Raw genomic sequence first — 23,012 nt, forward strand, 5'->3', positions numbered from 1 at the left:
TAATTTGTAAACACGGATCCTAACGCGGGACGGCTTGACTCAGTTTGAGGTCGGGTAGAATGGATAAACAATGGAGAATGACTCCCCATTACGAACTAGCTTTAATAGCGATGTTGCGGCCGAAACGACAAAGAAAAAGAGCTGTAATGGATCAAGATTCCAATCCGGAATGGCTCAGAAATCTTTAGATAGATTTAATTAATATTACGCGATCTTTTCAAAGATGCAATTAGTTTGGTTCGGTGGGATACGGTTATGCAACACTTGGGCAATCTGCCGTTAAGGGATTTGTCCGGGAGAACTTTAGGTATTAGGCACATGAAGAAAACAAGGAAAATTCCACGTGCGCCTATTGGTGAACCCACGGTTAATTAATGTTTAGTGGCTTATCCATTCTGCCACTTGTGGGCAAGGATCCAATTGACTTTACGTGGGCAGTGTGAAAATGGAAAATAATCTGCTAAGGAAAGGTGCGTCACGGGAGGAGGACCTTCTATGAGGAAACAGCACCTATTAAAGTGTGTTAAAGTACACGGTAAACTCCACACAGCCATCCGTTTCAGAACAATAGTTTTCAAACCTGGCTTTCATACATCCCTGGTTGTTGCAACAAGCTTCTAAGATGCCCCAATATTCCCTGATAACCATTTATTTATTTAAATTTAAATAAATTACTGGGTATTGTGTATGTTGCACGCAGAAAAAGATACCAATTAAGATTGGAAACCACTGTTTTAGTGGTTAAACTGAAGCAATTTAAACGACACAGTTAAGGAACGAGAAAATTAAGGTCAAGAGAATATAAATTATTCACGAACATGGATAGGTCCACCTAATAGTCGATGAAGGGATGAATAATCCGTCCTTCACTGAACCTGTATGAACTATTAAATGGATACCAACCAATACATGAAGAGGTAGATCCTACGTGATATGTAACAGGATGGATTCTCTATCCAGTAATTAAAATATCCACTATAAAATGGACCATACTTTTAGGAAGTGGTCACTCTGAATCCATCGTAAAGTATGAAGACATTTTTATGTATGAAAATATTTTGTTAGTGCTCTAAAATTACATTTTTATCAACCGCATATTCAAATAGGGAGTGGGTGAACTTAGAACCTTACTTTTCGAGTGGATGACGTAATGGAGGATGCAATCATCGCATAGTTTCGCAATGAGGTCACTTCCAACGCTTACGTAACTAGGAAGAAAGTCGAGTTGCCCGTCTTCTCGACTCCGTTAACAACCCAATTATACGGGTGCGGTCCAAAAGTCGATTAACCGTCGTAAATTGCTGTCTTATTCGTATATTTTATTACTTAAAATGTTTTAAATTGAGACATTTCTTGTTCGGGTGTATTCGCGAGTGTAACTGGCAAACCACAACATTGTTAACTGACTTTTGAGCCACCCTGTACATGTTTCTACTTTTAAATATAGAGAATTTCGTAGCAAATTTATACTTTATCGGAAGTTACATATAAGTAAGTTAATAGATAATTTGGAATTGCTTTATTCTACAGAATATTTTAGAATTTTTTAATGTTCTGAGGGGGAATTTCAAAATTAAATTTTCTTTTCTTTGATCAGAAAGCATCAAATTTAACAAGTTTTTAATTAATTAATCATATTAATAAGAATGAACAAGCCCAGAGCTGGGGTAAACTAGTTGTGGCCCCAATATATCGCCCACAACAAGCCCTTTTCCTCTGCCAAATAATGATAGATGAAAAAATGCAAGGCCTTAAAGTTGTCACCACAGTTTATCTACAAAATTTATCAATGGCAAAACTGACTTTGCCATTATTACAGATGCCTTAATGTTTTCATACTTATAGAGTTTAACATAATTATTTAATTTTGATTTTGCTAGTTTAAACAATAAGCTAAACAAGTTTTGCAATATTGGGTGGCAGTTTTGAGCCTTGGATTTCTAAATTTATTATTATATAGTCTGCCTGTTATAAGTTACAGCTTAGGGTCTAAGTTTAAATCTGGCCATTTGTCTTATAGTGCATAATATACAGATTATGTTATTTTGACAATCTGACCCCGGAGTCGGTGCAAAATCGCCAGAGTTTAATAGCTCTTGCCCAGATCAGTGTGTGTGTGATTGGTGGAAGGTGGATGCATCCTGTTAAACTCTGGTGATTTATTACTTTATTTTATGAAATTTTGATGGAAATTTTCTTTAAAATTTCTCAGAAATGTATCTATAATTGTCCATATTTATTTCAAATTATTTTAACTTAGAAATAGTGGGTCATTGGCAGGTTTCTAAAGGCAATTATCATGTCACTTTTAAATGAAAATTAAGTCTTAATTGCTTTTCTTAGATCAGATATCTCATTTCAATTATAATAAAACAATCTTATTTATTTTTCGGTTTAAGAATTTTAATTATTATCTGTTTATTAGAAATTATAATAAATTGCTTTGCGCCAACAAATAATTTATGAAAAATACAATCTTTCTTTTTACTCTTTTTTAATCATTATAATTTAAGTGTGCCACAGAAATTTAATTATAGGTTTGAGTGTGCCGTGAAATAATAAAGGCCGAAAAACACTGATCTAGATGACAATGCTACCATAATTAAACACTTCCAATCTACTTTTGATGAACAAGAATATGCTTATAATCTAAATAAGACTTTTGATGAACATCTGTTCACACAGGTTACATAGCTAAACTGTTTTTCCAATAAAATCAAGATCGGCAGGAGTGAGAAATGCCGACTTAAAAATTTCACGTACAAACCACATTTGAATCGAGATCCTTCAAAATAACAGAAAAACATTGTATGACCATCTAGCAAACTTGGTACCATTGAAAGCAATCAGTAAATATGTCAACTTGTGATAATAAATAAACAGTTTTTTAAGTAAAAACCTTTAAAGTTTGTAAAACTAGCAGTTTTAGTTAAAGTTTTCTATTAAAATGTGAGCAAATGATGTAAATATTTATTGTTAAAACATATTTCCAACCAAAATATTGGTTATGGGAAAAGTTATTAAATAAAATTTGTATTTAAAAAATATTTACAGCAGCATACAAGATAATTTGATCATTTTATTTACTTTAAGACATATTATTATTGTTATGGATACTTAAAAACAGAATACCATCCTGACACAAGAATTAGTCTTGTTTATAGAAAAACAGCAAAACATTTTAAATATATCATATAATGATAAGTTAATATTCATTGTTAGCAAAAAAGAATTAGAAACAAAATGATTTCATACACATTAATTAAATGTGTCTTCGAAGATGATAATTGCAGTCGATATGTACAAACTTGCACTACAAAATTAATAATAATAATTGTTTTTTAAGGAGAAAATCAGATACTCATTTTGAATGTCAATCTAAAAGAAAAAAATTTATTTCTACGTACAAATTTCGATAATTTTTCTTTTTTGTAATGAAAACCAAACTAAGTTATATTATTAATTATTAACTGAATGGTATCTAATGATCTAAAATTTTACAAAGACGCTTATTTCTCAAATTCTTTAAGTATCGAATTTGATTTTCATCTTGATGTAAAAATTAATCCTAAAGAAAGTTTCAAGTTTTCTTCATTTTCGGAAAAACATTTAATTTTTCTGCTACCTGCAAAAATTAAAAGCATTTAATTAATACTTATATTGAAAATTTACTTATTAGATTATTCAAATTATTTTTAGCAACTACTGTTTTTGTGTACTGTACATACAGAATGCCTTAAGTCTGGAATAATAAGAGTTAGGTACATCTTTATTCTTTTACAGGTAAGGCATACCACCAAGGAAGAATGAATTCAAGTTATTTTGATGATGGAGACTGAAGTTGCCAAAGAGTTTAACCAACCGCATCCAGACTTCCCGCCACAATTACACGCAGCAGCCTGGATACGTCTGTTAAATTCTTAAATTCCAACTACAGATCCCTATCATCAAAATAATTTGAATTTGTTCCTCCTTGCTTTACCTGTAAAAATATAAACAAAGATCAGTGTAACTCCTACAGTTCCAGACACCTGGTTTATGGGTGGATATGGAACACTGTATATGTTTCTTCTCCTATATTATGATATATACACACCTTATTCAATATACAAGACATTGGAATTACAATTTCACTAGACTTGTGTAATTTTAGGTTTCATAAATACAGTAGAACCTCAATTATCTGGATTTTCGATTATCCGGATTGTTCAAAATAAACAAAAATTTTACGAATTTGCTGATTTGCACTTGGCAAATTACGATACTGTTTACATACGTGATGGAATGCATAACTTTTTTGTTTCAACATCTCACCCAGTACAGTGGCCGTAAACTCTTAAATATATTTTGTGTCATAATAAAAATATAACTTGACATACATATTTATAAATAATTTATATTCAAATTACATCATTTCTATGACCAAGGGCGGCATAAGGCATGGGCAATGTGGGCCACCATCTATGCCTCGCTGTCCGAAGAGCCTCGCATTTCGAAGGTTTATGCATTACTTAAAAGCTGCGAACACGATGAAAAAATTTTACTCGTCATAAAACAATAAATAGTTTGTCAAATTTTTATTCATAAAAATGCAGTTTCAACTGCTTTTTATTTTATAAAATCCGTCTTCTTGTGCCACCAGAGGGCCTTTTAAACAATAGGTAGTCTGTTAGCGTTGGTTAGTAGTAGTCCAAATTCAATACAAACGTTTGTTTCTTGAAAATTTGATCACAATTTAAATACAGTATTTACTTTTAATATTACCGACATGTCATCGAAAAGAAAACGTGTTGTATTATCATTAAAAGACAAATTAAAGTATTTGTTTCGATTATCTGGATTTTTCCTTATTCGGACTACCTTCATCCCCAATTAGTCCAGATAATCGAGGTTGTACTGTATTTTAAAAATTATTATATATCATTTAAAATGCTTACATTTAAATTACAATGTTAGAAATAGCTAAATGTAACAGTTACAATGTTACAAATGATAGAATTGCATCTTATGCTTATAAATACAGGATGTCCAGATTGAGGCTATTAGTAAAATTAGGCAAGAAGTGCAATAAAAGTAAGATATACAATTTGAAAACAAATTCAAAGATAGAATGTTCTATCTTCTCCAATTTACATAAAATTATAAAATCTTCTCCTATCACATAGAGAATCAACCTATGTGACCTTTCAGCATACTTCTCACAAACAGAAACTATTTCTTCCCCATTTTGTTGGTGTTTTGTAATGGAGGATCCTTGCTAAACACAAGACTTGAAGTTTTACTGCACTTTCTCTTGAGCCAATGCCATTTTGACAAATGCAACTGGAGCATCACAACTAATTTGCATACCTCAATTAATTCCAGGGAAAATGTGTACGGTGCTCTACCTCATGCAACATGTTAAGTGCATTTATCTTTATGCATTGAATTCGGCAGCAATTTAAAATTTATCAGTCAATCCAGACATCCTGTATACTCATCTTACTATTAATTAACATTTATGGGCATTGGCAATGTTAGGAAGTCAGATATGTTTTATATAATATTGTAAGATCAATGATTTTATGGATAATAAAATCCATTTTTAATATAAATTTGTAAGTAAACATCCGTCGCGATAGTTAGAAAAAACATCGCATTGACTCGGATTAAACGACAGCTTTACTAGTAACAAATGGATGGGAAAGATAAGTCCATTGCAAAATGATAACATCCGATTATGAAAGAAACAAAAAGCAACTCCATGACGTCAACGCAAGTCATCATTGAGCTCGCACACCTGCAAAAGTAACCTTTGTGGTTTAAACAACGGATGAACATGTGATCAGATTCCCACATATTTCATTCAAAAGGTGGAGACACCAGGATTTCCAGGCTTTCGTCCTCTGGAAGTTATATCTTAATAGTGGCCATCCTACCTCCATGAAACAGACCCGATCCAGTCCGAGGAGAAGACAGTCAACGGCTACGAATCTTCCATACGAGAGAATGAGCGTCACATCGGATCTCAACTAATACATAGAGATGTATATAGATTTTGTAAACTCTCTCTCTATGTGAGATTTGGGCCTAGATTAGCAAGCACACATATTGCAAACTGCATAAGTAATCTTTGTCACTCTGGTTGTATCTTTGTTATATGTTAATCAAATTATATTGCCATATTTTAGCTATGTTGTATAATCCTTATGTATAGCCTAGCTTTGGATATATATATTAAACTCTTTTGTTATTTGTTAACCTGTAAACCTGTTTAATTCCGGAGATTGGACACCTCATTGACTTATTCACCTCCCTCTCCACTCAATTGTTTAACGAGCCCTCCAAATCTTAATTAGTGTTGAGAATCGTGAGTTAGGACGCGTATAATTATCCTAACTGGTGTCAGTTCCTGACCAGAAGCCACAATCTTACAAGTTGCAGGTTTCTGATAAACTCCTAAGCCATTCAAAGACCCCGAGATCGGGTTCAAACAATTTGTCCAAGTAAGTGGTGAGTAGGGATTGTCCCCTTGGCCCTTGGTTTATCTCACAATATTAATTATTAAAAGATATTTTGGATCAAAAATGATGTTTTTGACATTTTTACAGTATTAATGTCATGACAATATAACAATTATAAAGAAAAAGTATTCTTAGATTATACCTCTTGAACCCTATTTCTGCATTTAGGTGTAAGTTCTTGAAGTATCTGATGTATTACCGAATGTACTCTTAAACTTGATGGAGTATCACTCAATTCTTCATGATCTGTAATTATACCATACCCAAAATACTTTATATATATTAAACATTTAATCACAATTTACATAATGTAAAAATAAATAAATTTAACTATTATTATGCAGCTAACAAAATTTTATCATAATATTTTATTTTACAATTGGATTTAAAAGTGAAAATTGTACTAGTTACATTTTTTAGTTAAAATCAAATTTAAAATGAATATCATTGAAAAAAGATGCAAATATTTATACATTACATTGACCATGCCCATAGGAGTAAAAAATGCCAAAGAAACCAATGGTCCATGTGTCACCCTTTGTGAAATACAGCTCACTGAAATCATTTTGAAGACCCACAAAAATAGGGTAAAATTTAAAAGTGAAAAATCTGGAAATATTTCTCAAAACAATGGTAAAAATCAGCTATTTTCCATTTTACTACAGATGGCTGAAAGCTCATAGAACACAAGAAATGCCATTGCACTGGCGACTTCCAGGTCAAGCTGTGTGTTCCATTAAGATCGTCACATGTTCAACAAGCAGCCTGGTCTAATTTTGGAGGACTATATCTCATAAAGGGTCACACGTAGATAGACCATCAGTTCTTTTTTTACTCTATGGGTAGGTCTATTGCTTTGATAAGGTGTTGAATGCTTCATTCAGAGTTGCATTTGCACCTAATTCATCTTCTAATTTATATGAAGCAAGCAATTTTAAATATTGTATAAAATTATATTTGAAAAATGGAAAGTTTATTATTAATTTGTATTACATAATCATATATTGTTTAAAAATGAAATAGTGAATATAACGATATAAAAAATCACTAGAAAAGAGATGGAATTCAATTATTAATTAAGGGGTTAATATCTAAGATTGTTCTACTTCTGTTCAGAGTTAGAACAATATCAACCAAATTGATTTTTCATCCTGTGTTCAAGGCAACAATTTAATCCAATTCTTTCTAGGTTAATGATCCATTGCCATCAAGATTATTTAGAAAAATACATGGTGTCTGAAAAGTTGCTGAGCAATGAGAAATTTGTAAGTTATAATAAAGCATTGCATACAAGATCCACAAGTCATACACTTTGCGTTTCCATTTTGTGAAAGATAGAACTACTGCTTGCTCACAATGTTCTGGTTTTTGGACTACAATCTTTGAAAGACTTCATTATCAATTGCATAATCTCCCACGGAATCCAACCTGCTAGGTCTCTGGACGTCACTCCCCCAGATTTTGGATCATATGAGAGCAATTTCTGGCATTTGCTGCTGGAGAAACTGCAATATTGTATGTAAAACTTCACTTCCACTAGTATTAGAACTTTACTCAAACCTTTTCCACTACTCAAACTTTTTGGATAGATGCATTCTCTGTAAATCTGTAGTAATGATAATAGCTTGAATCAATTTTGATAAATGATTGATTATTATTTTGAATACTAATATGAAAAGGAATCTCCTAATTTATTAGTCAATCACAATTAACCAAGATTAAACAGCAAACTACAATAAAACAGCCAATCAGAAATCAAGAGATTTCAACTTTATTCTCATTAAATTTTATAATAAAGGAAGTTAAATTTAGAGTCAATATTAATTACTGTATTGACTCGATATAAGATGACCTCGCATATAGGATGAGATGTGACTTTAAAGATCGAAATAAAGAAAATTAAATTTATTATTACAATTCTAATTTTATTTTGTTTAATCACAAATATTAAATAAATGTAAATGCACATGATGTCCTGCAAAAATTATTGGCATTTTAAACTTTAAGGAAAAATCTTGTAAAATCGACAACATAATTTGTTCACGTAAAACTGGACTATTAGGAACCTTTTTTTTCTGCCCCTTAACAGTCGAATCCACTCTCCATCGATTACACTTATGAGTTTCTCTGAATTCTGATTTCCAAATAATCATCTGTTTTCACATGGGAATGGATTAAAACTTATATATCGTGCTCCCATGTGATTTTGGAATTTCAATCTGGAATTCAATTCAAAAGCTTTGCTTTTCCTATTGTTATTCAACTTTACTCCTGACACTATACAAGAACAATTCAAACGACCCAGATAAAATACTTCTGTGTTTAAATACAAGAGAGTAAGCATCCAGTAAAAAATGTGAATACACAGTTAACAAAAATTATTTGCAAAAACGCAAAGAATCTTTCACTCGTACATATAGGATGACCTAGAAATTTGAAGCTGTGATAAATGAATAAAAACCTCATCTCATATGCGAGTAAATACGGTATTTACTTTAACTAATTTATATACAGGTATCCCTCATACAACACAATACTTCTACGACACTGTTTGAAAATTGGGGATATCCCCTGTACAACATGACTTCTAGTTTTGCTCTAACATGGTTTTATAAATTCTCTGTAGAAAATTTCAGTTTTTAAGTGGAAACTTCATTATTCAATTTCTTTTATTCAAGTAAGCACATGTATTGTCTCAAATTTGCCCACGGATTTTAGAATATTGAAATTTTCAAATTATTTTATGCTTTTTGTCAGGTTTATTTTAATGAAAACCAATAGGACAAGGAAGAAAAAATTGCACTGCATTTCCTGTCAACCAGGTGTTGTCATCATTGCTTTCAGATTTTAGCCCTTAAGGTTGTCACTGTGTTTTCTTTTTATAGATTAATCTTTGTATTTACTAAAGTTTAAACATTTTTAACATTTTTTGGTAAGTGTTATTAAACTTTCTTTTAACCATAGGTATTATTTACCTATGAATGATTACTTCATTCATAAAAATGACAAATGAAATACAGTGGTTTCTCAGTACTTGAACAATTTAGTATTTGAACACAAATACTGAAATAAAGTCGCTTAATCCTCGACTGAACAAACATGACTCGCGAGAACAAATTTTTGATTAATAACATATTTTTATTTCCTCATCCATAAAAATACACAATATGAAAATGTTGCTAATACATCTGATTGAGAACAATAAAAGCAGAGATGATGACAATACTTTGTAAAAAGAAAATGTCCTCATTTAACTAAAATTAATATTAATGTGTCATACAGTACTTTTAATTGTGATTGTTAATTAATTATTGATTGCTTTAATAAACATATTTCTCTTAGCAATGAAAAAGAATAGTATACTTTTGCTAACTTCTGGAACATAATCATATTACATTAGTCCTTTGTTTTGTATAGCATGGATTTGTATAACATGACGCTTTTTCAGAACATAATTACTGTGTTATATGAGGGATATCGGTATTAATAATAAATTATTGTAATTTTAGCTGGTAATGAAGATAATAAAATTGCATAAGTCAGCTATACACAGTGTATAACATAGATATCAATACCAGTTTATATTGTTTTCAACAAAAATTATTTGTTTTAAAATCAATTTTTCAAAAATATTTCTTCAAAAAATTGATGAAAACTTTATGGGTTAATTCTACAGAAATAACCACCATTTTTTTGCCTGGACTGCATTTAATCAGAGACAATAGCTTATCTTCGTATTCTTTATTTCCTTACTTAAGTAAGTAAGTTAAGTAACCCATGAAGTTTTCATCAATTTTTTGAAGAAATATTTTTGAAAAATTGATTTTAAAAGGAATATAAAGAAAACTGCACCATGGATATATATATAATATAATATATATATATATATCTATTGCTTATAACAAAAATTATTTGGGTTTTCACTTGACAAAACTTTGAATTTTGGAACAGTCTTAAAAACACAAGCCTTTTTATGATCTAGTGTTAAAGAAAAGTATGTTTGTATGTAGTTAAACTCTAGTAAAAAGAAAAATTTCTTATAAACATAAAGGTAACATGATAATGAGATAATCATTGCTATAATGGCCATTATTCAGTCATTCTAAATAATAAAGTAAAAAAAAAAAAACGAACAATCTCCCTAATGTTTTACAATTTAATTTTTTTACTATTTAATATTTTGGTTTGAACAATATATAATTACCAAGTTCATATGAAAAAATGGGATAACTTCCCTAATGTTTATTTTTTAATGAGAGACACCAACATATGAGCTAAGTTTAATTTTACTCATGAAAATTGATAAAGAATAGACCCTAATACATCCAGATCAGATAGTCCCTAAAAAAATTCCCAAAGTTCAATCAGTAGGTCAAGCTCTTAATAGCAAGCAAAAGCATTTGATTTTCAACTGAGTAATTGATGTACTTGACTTTAACAATAAAAGTGTGGAGTTGCAATAAATTGTAGTTGTGTCAGCCTGTTTATGTTAGGAAACTAAAAAGTCAATTTTTGCAGAAATGACAAATTCAAATCACGTATGTAGGGTTTTAATCTCTTATTATGGGAAAGTATATGATCATTAGTGGTATGAGAAAACAGATAATCAACTATTTTCTTTTAATAATAAGTTTCAGTTTAAGTAATTATCTCATCTACACTTAAGTTTTACTTCAGTATAGATTGAAAGCAAGAGAACTTATGAATCGAGATGCCTCCAAGTATAAATGGACCGAGTTGAATGAAGCAACCCAAGTTCTTTGGAGCTCAAAAGAAGTATTCCAGATGCATATGCAGCAAAATTGGATTATTGTTGAATTTTAAAATGATAACAAACTACATCCACTTTCCTCCATGATTCAAACCAGGTAACAAAAATTGCTTCTTTATTTCTATCAAGAGACAATTCACTGGGTGCTGAAAGATTTTTGAGCTAATCAATGAGAATGGAAACCTATCTTGGTCAGTTAATTTAATTGAAACTCTCTAGACTGATTCATAGAAAGTAAGAAGGACAGAGACAACTCTATTTTTTGTCTACATACTTTGATGTAATTCTTTTCTAGTCTTTCCATTTGACTCAAAAATCAGGCATCCCCTCAGTCATTCTTGCAACCTTTGTTGATGGACAGTCAATTCACCTCTCCTTTTGATTGGATTCTCAAACTATCACTAAAAGATTACAGAGGTTATCCAGAATGAACAATCTTCTCAAGAAATTATTCTTTCACCTGTCTTTCTGATTACATTTAGCGTTTCAACATCCTATTACCAAGTTTGTGTAAACAATTAAAAATTTGACCAATATATTTAAGATTTTGTGGTTCATAGTATCCATCCAATGTAACATAACTTGGAATTTTCTTTCTAATCAACCTTATTTTTTAATTTGATTTTTGATGTTTGTATCCACACGAGTCATTAAATTCTTGACTATCTGTTCCATGCAAATTCCTTGGCGTTGTAATGGGATGGACAATTCAATTTAAATAAAATTCCTAAAATGATTTATTGCTTACAAATTATAATATATATTATAAATAAGTGTATTTTAATGTAAAAATTATTATAACAACATACTTGAGTGTAAATAAGGATGCTGTAGCAACTCTTCTATTGAAGGCCTTTTATATGGATCTCTTATTAAACAGCTCTACAAAACATTAAAAAAAATTATTAAATTATTTTTATAACAATTCTGAAATAAATGGTAAATCATAATTAATTTTTAAAAATTTTTGACATTAAAAATGAAACATTTTAATGTCATTTTCATATTAAAAGGATGTTTCTCCCATTTGATAACATTTTACTTCCTTAATATTTCTGATTTACAGAGATTTCTTAAACTCTGGACTATTTTAATTTATCAATACTTTTAGAAAGAAGTCTTACATTAATGGAAAATAAAAGAAATATAAATAGACATAGTATTTGCTTAATTATAAAATAACTGTTATAAATGGACAAGTCGAAAGGCCCAATGCAGGCATCGGGGCATACTAAATTACAAAGAAATATAATAATATACTGAGTATTATACTGTAAAAATATAAAATAAATATAAAATAATTTATATTGTTAATTTAAATAATAGCTAGGGACACTCCTAATGGCCGTTTTTGGATTACCGTGACAGAAAATGCCCAGTTTTTCAGCTTTATATAGTGGATTATACCAGTACAGTAAAAAGTCCAAGGTTTGGTTGTAATGCAGCACTGTGAAGGCATACTGCAACAGCAACACATGTATAAATAGCCATACACAGTTACTCATCAGACATGTCGTGCAGTGAATGAATGCAGATTACAGGGTAAGGTGACAGTAGCAAAGTGCATCATGTTAAAGTTGGAGATACAAATAAACATCAAGTTCTGCCAAAAATTAGAAAAATCAGCTACCAAAAGTTGCAGAAATTTCGGTGGGTTTATGGGAATGAAGCCCTGTCCTGTTCTTATCTCTTGTGTTTTTAATTGACACTGGCAGTTCACAAAAAATAGAAATGCAATCAACAATAATCCATGTGTTGGAAAGCCAGCCACAGAAATAATGGACTATGAGAAAATTCAGGTGTAATGTATTGTCTGTGAAAATTGTATGCAGACATGGATGATTTTGCAGCAACAGCAGATATCAGCCATAGTAGCTGTCACATTATTCTGACAGAAGAATGAACATGACCAGTACTGCAAAACACATCATTCTGCACTTGTTAACAGACAATCAATGTTAAGAGAGAATGACCATCTGCAGTGACCTCATTGACAATGCTGACAATGATGTGACATTTCTGCAATACATCATAACTAGAGATAAAATTTAGTGTTTCCTCTACAATCTGCAAGTGAAGTGGCAATCAGTGACTTGGAAATTGCTGTTGACCCCCAGTGTAAAGATATACCAAGACAAGTCCAATGGCAAAGTCATGCTGGAAGTGTATTTTAATGCCATGGGCATTATGCCTATGGAATTCATTCCTGGAGCAATCAATACTGTAAACAAAGATTAAAAATGATTGAAGAATAACCATTGCTGAGTTGGAACAAGAAGTTGGTTCAGATCCATTCATGCAATTCAGTGGGTTCTCCATTATGACAAGACATCTTTCCTTAATCTTGAGAACAGGAGTTAGATAAAAATCGAGACCAGATATGGAAGGGGGACAGGATATAAGCTTAGGGACAGGAGGCCCTAATTAACTATATACGAACTTCCGATGCAAACTAGAGTCACATTATTTCAATTCAAAATTTTTCCCTGAAAGGAGTTAATAGATGACTGGCATGACCCTATTGCTAACAGGGAAAGTATGGTGTACAGGGGCAAGATGGTACTAATTTAAGATTGAAGGCATATATTTTAAATGAACTAAATTTTTTAAAATATGATTAAAAATTGTAGCCTAACATTGTGACAATGTCACAACAAATAATTGCTTCAATTATATTCTCTTCCAACTATTATATTATCTCATGTGTCCTGTTAGAGATCAATATATCAATATTTACAACAGAAGTTCTAATTCATTATGTGTTTATTGAAGTAAAGAAAATATTTTTTTTTTTTTATTTGGTAATAAATCTTTAAATAATTCAAAATATCTACACTCACCTGGAGAACATTCAAAAGAGCATCATCATCGAGAGGTGGATATTTAATTTCATAATGTGGATTTATAATAGCTTGAAATTTAGAAATTATGTTGTGAAAACTCTGAAATGGAGTTTGTCCATATACTAGATTGTATAAAATACAACCCAATGACCAAACATCAGCTTTTCTATTGATCTAAAAATAAAATGCTCACAAATTAAAATATTGAATATCTTAATTTATTTTTAAAAAAAGGAATTTTGGTCATTATTAATACATAAATAATCTTTAAATGAATAAAAAAAAAAATTACTTTAAATTTCTTCTCTGTCATATTTCTATGTTCTGATGGAAGATAGATGCTTTGAATTGCTTCTGGAGGCATGAAATTAACTGTACCTATCTGTAAGAAAGAAATATTTGGAATTTCAAAAGATGATAAAATGAAATTATTAAATAATTATTTTTATTTTAATCTTGTAACTTATCATGCTAAATAAAAATTTAATTAAATTAAATAGTAAAGTCATTTAACATTATTTATATTAAGTTCATGTCATCAGAGAGTTGTAGTGAATTTCTCTCTATACTTAACATGTTAAGCATTAAAATATAATTATTTGAATGCATTAAAAAAAAATTCAATTCTTGTATTCATATTATTTTTAATTGCAGATAAACTTCAAAATATCCTGAAATACAAGGACTCAAAGTATGTAAATGCTAAAATTTATTGAATAGAATCAAAACGTTATAAGACATTTTGATATATGCCAATTCCATTTTATACTTCCATATTTAGAGAGAAGACGAAATACTAATACTAATGTAAAGAAACCCCTTATAGCAGTGTTTCTCAACAGGGGCGATATCACCCCATGTGAGTGATTTTCCATGTTGAGGGGCGATCAGCAACAATTTATATTTTTGGGGGCAAAAAACAATTTTCTGGGCGATATAGTAAAACATTATATTAAGAATAATTAGATATTTTATTCGTTATATCGTACAATAATTAAACAAATAACATTATACTAGTCACTAGTCTATTCAATGCAGTATGAATGTGGCGTTAGCCTTGGCCCTCGGCATTGGAATTTTGAAGTAAAGATACTACATTGAAGGGGGCAACGATTTGTTAGAGGTTGAGAAACACTGCCTTATAGCATACTATAAAAGTGCATTTTGAAAGAGAATGTATGCATTATCTATTCTAGCAGAGAAGCAAGTAAGGTAACAGTTTTATGCCAAAGTTGATTTTACTCCCTAAAAATCACTCTCCCATACTCATTCATTTCATTCATTCATTCATTAAATTTATTAACATAACTTTTGTTATATGCCTGATATCGCATAGCATAATCAGGTATTACATACAGAAATTACACATTTACAATAATTATGTTGCAGAACAGTCATATATATCAGTTGTACAGTGAATGGAGAGGGAATAGATAAATGTAATAAAATTAACAAAAGTAACGTACAAATGACAGTATTTAAAATACAAAATATCAATTATATATAATTGCTGCCAGAGCAACTTTTACAATTAAAATATAACATGTAGTACAGCAGAATTGAACATAATTAATTGCAGTTAATATAAAACCTGTAACACCGGTATCGTACACAAAAAGAGATTTGAAAAGAAAATATTAAAAGATATATTCAGGATATAATGTTATCGTAATTGGTTAAACACCTATGTAACAATCAATGCTATAAATATCACAACGGTATTACAATGGTACAATAAAAATTGCAATGAAATACAGTAGATAATCACAAGTATACATTACAAACACCACTAAAGTTTTGCATGCACATTATGAAAGAGAGAGATGATAGGAGAAAGTTACTCTTATGTCACAAAAGTTTTGCATGCATCACAGATAAATACAAAATACAGATAAATACCAACCACTATAGCAGTGTAACGCAGATAACCATAACCGCAGAAAACCAGAGCCACAGATAATATTGAGCACATGCACATTTGAAGAGCATTTCTAACATGAGCCGATGTGTAACACAGATAATTAGGTATCCACTGAAAACTTCATGTGGGAACTCCATGCTAAATATGAAGACACAGCGTGTCTAACCACAGTGAAATCCTTAAAATAAAATGAAAGTCACTTCCAGCGCTACAAAGTGGTATTGGTGGATTACGGTTGTAGCCAAGATTAAATATATGTCAAATTACGATTTGACCACAAAAGATCGTCAGATTTAACAGTGACGACATAAAGCACATTAAATACACAATCGATTACAATGCAGAAGAATAAATAAACAGAGCGGGTAAGAAAATAAAGCCATTCTAAAACATAGTAATACCAATGTAAATACACAATGGAGGCAGAACTAAAGAGATAGTAGTGACCTGACTCTCCCATACTCATTGGAAACAAGGTTCAGTGGACCTAAGACCCACATAGTAATCACAAACTTGCCAACACAGAATTTTAGCTGTCTACCACACTGTGCCACTAGATCAACACAGGCCCGAATGAAATATTAGTTAGTTTTAAACATAACCATTGTTTAAGACTCCCATGTCCAACCTGCAGCCCACTCAATGTTTTTGTGTGGCCCTTTTAAAACAGTAATTATCTTGTATAGATTTTTATTACAATGAAATATCACATGTATAGTTAAAAACATTAATATGATGTATAACACTTTATCACATACACTCAGAAATTAAAACACTTATTAAATACTTTTTAACAAAGCTTCAAATGTATTACATACAATATATATGAGTAAACAGTACATACTGTATGTATATGTATTTAATCAGTATGTTTACAACAACAAATGTGTTTAAATTGGTGTTTCAGTATAATGAAATTATATTTCCTTAAATTTGCTCTATATGTGTAATAAATGTCAAATAATAGACACATTCTTATGTTACAATGGTCTTCTGTATTTCCAATAAATGATAAGATATTTTATTGTTTTTTTTAAGTCTTTGGAAATAAGCCTAATAAAATTTAAATTAGAATTACACATTTACATCTGCATATAGATTTAAAATTTCAAACCATTCCATGTTTAGATTGTTAATGGGTTTAATTATGTTTTATTATGTAAGTTATTTGATTATAGTTAGCCACCAAAGAGACACTTCATGTAACGATTATGTGCTGTAGGTCATTTCATAATCAGATGACCATTAGTTAGTGGGGTTTTTTTTGACCTGGCAGCCATTTTCAACAAAGTTATTCTGTTTAGCTAGCTCTGGTAATTAAGTCATGGAAAATGCTTAAAGAAATTTTGGAAATTAAGAGAAGAAATTTGAATTTTTATGAATGAAAATGAGCATAATGTTCCTGAATTATATGATGGACAGTGGCTTTTGGATTTGTTTCCTTACAAATATTATAATGAAATTAAACAAACTTAATAAGCAGCTTTAAAGTGAAAACAAATTGATCACAGACTGTTACCAAAATATAAAAGCATTCATAGCAAAACTCAAACTTTATGAAAGTCAAATTAAAATCAAAAACTACAATCCATCTTCAAAAATTACGTAAATTTAATACAGTAGAACCTCGAAAACTCGGCCTAATGTGGACCGAAGGGTGGCCGAGTTTGTGAAAATGCCGGGTTATCGGGAATGGGTTAAAAAAAATAAGTACGAGTGTTTCCTCAGAAAATACTGTACTGTACTTGTATGTATTGTTTACTTGAGAATATAACAGAGAATAAACTGCCCAAATACCCTTAAACGAAGGAAAAGTACATCCTTTATGAAGGCATAGAACCTTTACTACATAAAAATGAAAATTAATGAATACACTGTGTACAGTAATTTACCTGATAAGACAGATCTCAGAAAAATACTTTATGAGAGCTTTTAAACTTTTATAAAGCTGTCTATAATGAAAATTAATTAACTAAGGATTTTTTTGCCCTGCCAAGGTGTGGCCAAGTTATCCGGAGTGCCGGGTTATCGAGAGCCGAGTTTTCGAGGTTCTACTGTAGTGACAAAAAACATTTTTCTAAATATGCACAAGAAATTACTAATTTACCAAGAGAACTTCAAGAGAAATCTTCATATTTAAAAATTTATGAAAATATATTTAATATTTTCTTATGTCCATTTGACATTGTTGTGGAACAAGCTCCAACAAATTTGCATATAGATTTAATAGATCTCCAGTCATCTTTTGAATTGAAATATATGTTTGTGGCCAACGACAAAGTTCAGTTTTATACAAAATATGTGTGTAATGATAAATTCCGTGACTTAAAAAACTGGCGAAGAGCAGTACAGCTGCAATGGGAATCACCTATCTTTGTGAATCATTTTTCTCAAAATTGAAGATTGTTAAATGTAAAAGTCATAATAGATTGATCGATGAAAACTTAAAAAACCGACTATGTTGTACAACATCAAAAATACCTGTTCATATTAAAAAATTAAGAATCAAGTTTCACATTAAAATACACACAAAATACTGTATAATTGTATATGTTTTGTTGTAAATAAATATGTACAGCCCACAGTGTATTTTTATTTTTGATTTTGGCCCAGAAAACAATTTTGGTTGGACAACACTGGTTTAAGAAATGAGTATTATAAGGCTCAGAAGGCAACTTCAATCATCATATTATTTGAATTATGTATATTTATGGAGGAAAAAATTAAACAGATTAAATCATTTTCCAGATTATTTAACAACTTATTAGATTATTTTATATGAAAGTAAGAAAGCAAGCTGTTTGAATATACAAGATATAGTTGTGCAGTTAGGAAAGTATAATCATTATTATTATTATTATTTATAAAACCAAAAGAACCGAAAAATATTTTAGTGAAATTATTTACCTGGCTGTCTTTAATTACACTTGTTGTATCTTTTTGAACTGATGAAGAAATTCCAAAATCTATTAGCTTCAGTTTTCCAGAAACAAGTAAAAAGTTTGCTGGTTTCAAATCAGAATGAATGATTCCTTAATAAAAAATAAAAAGTATGAGGCCATATTTTAATAAAAATTAAAAGATTAGAAAACAATCAATTATGATTAATTAATAAAATTTTGTTTATTTAACATAACTTAAACTATAAATTATTTTAATTAACAATATTTATGTGAGAATTTTTATTTTAAATCATACAGGGTGATTTTTAATACATGCAAAATTTTAAACTTTATTAACTTTTCAACTATAAGAGATTAAAAAGGAAATTCAAAAAGCATATTATACAGAATTTATTGCCATTTAATAAATTAGGTTTTCAAAACGACTACTGTCACTCACAATAATAGTTTTCAACTGATTTTTTAAACATTCAATAATGTTAATAGAGGTCTTTCTTGGAATTATTTCCTTTTATTTATTTATTCTGCCTATCAACTCTTCAATAGTTGTAGGAGCATTGTGATGAGCTTGATCCGGGATTCTGAGATATAATTAATTATTTTTAAGATATAGAATAAATCTTAATATTGTATGATATAATTACTTTTCATTTTTAAGTAATTTAGCAATCTCGAAAATAATATTAATAATGCTTGTAAAATACGTATAAAAAATGTATAAATTTTCACAAACAGAAAAAGTTTACTAAAGTTTGTTGGAAATTGCATACAACAAAAATGCCTTTGAACTGAGTTGAAAATTTAAAGAAAAAAAATGAACTTAGATCAAACTAGAAGGTAATTTTTGTTATTTAAATAAAACATAATACAAAACATTATTGTAAATTTTTATAATAAGATTTTAAAAAGCAAAGATGGTCGATACTCCGATTACTCAATTTGATTCTTATTTTACTACAGAAAAGTCCTGCTACCGAGAATGCCCTTTTCAATTCAATTGATGTGGCTGGAATTGTCTTTAATGCATTTAAGACGGGTGTCCAACCTACAGCCCGCATGAGGCCCAAGACAAGTTCCAATGTGGCCCAATAAACGTGTAAACAAAACCGACAAATTTTTAAATTATTTATTTATTTATTTCAACGGCATAAACCTCAAAAAAGAAGTTTCACAAAGCTGTAAACCTTTATACATATTTTATTTTTTAATAGAAAGAAAATATTTTCAAATACTTGAAATGTGTGAATGAAGAAGGAATACTAAATAAAGCTGTAGTTGTGACTCAAAGGATTACTGCCCCAAATTTGGGGAAAGGAAAGGCCAAAAGATAAAAAGAAGTGAGAAAGGTTGGAAAATTAAGGATCAATATTTGCATAACAGGTCTATGTAACCTTTCTCACTTCTTTATTTTTTTGAACTTACTCTCCTTTCCCCGAATTTGGGTCTATAATTCTTTGAATTCCAACTCTAGCTTTATTTAATATTCCTTTCAGCATTGCAAGCTTTGGCAACCCTTTTTTAGTTTAGCATAAAAAAATATCATTTGTCACTTTGGCTACATATTATTTATAAATATATTAGTTGAATAAAATTTCACTTTAAAATGGTGTTTCGTTGTTTTTTTATTAATTAAAGACCCAAATAAAACAAATATTTGTGTTTTTCAAATAAATTTTTGTCTGTCTCCTTTATAATAAATAAATTTATCTATTTCTAACTAGAAATTAAAAGTGTCTGTAGAAGTCATTTTTTAAAATATCCTTTTTCGTGATAAAGTTTTAATACTTATTACTATAATCTAGACATGTAAATCCACAATATACTTGTGGTCCAGAGAAACAAAAAGGTTGGACACCCCTGATTTAAGAGAATATGGATGTTATGTGTTTTTTCACCTGTAGCCTGGAATATTTCTAGTTTGTTTTTGAAATCTGTTATGGTATTTCTTTTGCCATCTTCTTGATTTGTCTACCTCGTCTGCTTTAATAGCGACCGACATTGATCTTACAACCTGATAATTTGACAGTTTGTTTGGGTTTAATAATCTGGTTTATGAAGAAAAACTTCATACTTGCAGAGTTTGTACTCGTTTGTATCCTTGCCCAATTTGCACAACCTGGCATAATGCAGTTATTGAAGCTACTTGGCATGGTTAAAAATTAAGACAGCATAAGCACAATTATTCCAGATATTACAGGTTCTGACAAGTAAAGAATTTTCAGAGTCCTATCACATATTTGTGATAGAACTCTGAAAATTCTTTACTTAGGCTATAGGCTACATATTGATTATTAACAATCTGTGACATGCCATAATAAGCAAAAATTTTAAAAACTAATAAACAGGCTTAAAATAATAAATACAAATGTATTCTGACAGTTTATGGGTTAATAATTATACTTTCTATTTGCAAAATTTCTTCAATTTTTAACACCAAATAAGAAAAAAAGTGAATTTTTAAGAAATTTGCATGATTTCCCGGGATGAGAATTTCCCAGGTTAAAAACCAGCTGGGATCCTGTTTGAGAAACCCTAATTGTGATATACCCAATAAAAATAAATCACATGGATTTCAGTCGGGGCTATAAAACAGTCACTCCACACCACCACCAGCATCTTTTTCATAATCTAATCCATTTACATGCTTCTCAAACATGCTGTAAAGGTTTTAAATACTTGCTTTGTGCAATGGAGCCTTGCACCATCTTACATAAACTAAGCATGATGATGATGATGATGTTTATGTCTAACAAACATTTTGGGATAAAATTTCTTTTCCAATAATTCAACATATGCAGCAAAAGCAACATTCTTTTTGAAGAAGAATGGTCCAATAACTCCACTAGCACTGATAGCACACCACTTAAATAATTAGAATTTTGATAATAATTCTTTACAATAAACCCATGTTGTTCTAAAGTGAGCACCACCATTTTGAAAATGAATGTTAACATTAATCAATCATCGACGCCAAAAATGTAAACATTGTGCTATGTAGTACTTTTTGAATTTTATTTCTATGTCATTCAGTTGAAAAGTTATTTGAGTTTAAAGTTTTGTGTGAAGAAACTCACCCTGTAATTGAAGACTATTATGATAAATAAATTGATATAAGCAAAAATAAGTTATACAGTGGGTAATCAGTGAAAGAACAGTTCAGACTACGAATACTTTTGCGTTTTTTATGTTCAGATAATGAACACTTCACAGAACAAACACAAGAAGAAACAACCTAAAATAATGAATACCAATTGGTCTTCCCTTGTCTTTGGACAACAATTTGAAACATTTTGGAGTACAGGAGACATTGACATTGACACTCAACCCAGTATATACTGATTGGATAGTATTCCTCCGAACTTTGAAACTCTCCCTTGTAANGCAGAACAATCAATGAAAAACACTTTTTCATTTATCTTTGTTTTTGCTCTATAAAGATCAAAAGTTACACATTTTTCATTGATAAACTGCATGTTTAAAAATGTTAAAGTATATTTGGCATTATTCATTTACTTTACAAACCGAAATCATTGTCCTCTTCAAATACTTTGATACAAAAAGAAAGATAAGAAAAGTTACAGAAATAAAATATCATAATGAATTCTACTCAAACAGTAACAAAATATAACATGGGTACATTGCCTGGTAAAGCAGCTTTAATGCATTTGAATAAATAAGCCAATGACATAGCCTATTTTATTTAAAGCATATCATGCCATTGGCCTGCTTATTCTACTGTATTAAAGCCACTTTACCAGGCCACGTGGCCAAAGACATAATACTTACTAATCATATAACTTCACAACACGATCACAACCTTGCAATTGTTGGAGTAATTTTATTTCATTTTTAAATCCTTCTCTGATAGAATGATCTGTACCAGCAATATTCACTTTTTTTATTGCTAAAATTTTTCCAGTTTCAAAATCATATACTTGATATACCTGTTTACCATAAGAAGTTTAAGATTCAAAATAATAATAATAATAATAATAATTAAATATATAGTTACAAAATTTTAAAAACAGAAGACTAAAAGGTACACTAGTATGAATTTTATGTAATAGAAGT

General features: G+C 30.0%; 1 protein-coding gene across 1 annotated transcript in view; it reads right to left on the reverse strand.

Moving 5' to 3' along the window:
- Positions 1-2,471: 2,471 nt before the first annotated feature.
- LOC111620943 (dual specificity protein kinase TTK-like) overlaps positions 2,472-23,012 on the reverse strand; it is a 28,902-nt gene continuing 8,361 nt past the window's right edge. The window contains exons 8-15 of the mRNA XM_023362969.1: positions 22,728-22,885; positions 22,016-22,029; positions 18,946-19,073; positions 14,410-14,499; positions 14,115-14,291; positions 12,084-12,156; positions 6,646-6,749; positions 2,472-3,625 (exon numbers count right to left, since the gene is read on the reverse strand). Coding sequence (XP_023218737.1) covers positions 3,581-3,625; positions 6,646-6,749; positions 12,084-12,156; positions 14,115-14,291; positions 14,410-14,499; positions 18,946-19,073; positions 22,016-22,029; positions 22,728-22,885 — 789 coding nt within the window. The 3' untranslated portion in view covers positions 2,472-3,580. The remainder of the gene's footprint in view (positions 3,626-6,645; positions 6,750-12,083; positions 12,157-14,114; positions 14,292-14,409; positions 14,500-18,945; positions 19,074-22,015; positions 22,030-22,727; positions 22,886-23,012) is intronic.

The sequence above is a fragment of the Centruroides sculpturatus genome, unplaced genomic scaffold (assembly GCF_000671375.1).
Source record: "Centruroides sculpturatus isolate CEXI.00-Female unplaced genomic scaffold, Cexi_2.0 scaffold74, whole genome shotgun sequence".
Classification (NCBI taxonomy): Eukaryota; Metazoa; Arthropoda; class Arachnida; order Scorpiones; family Buthidae; genus Centruroides; species Centruroides sculpturatus.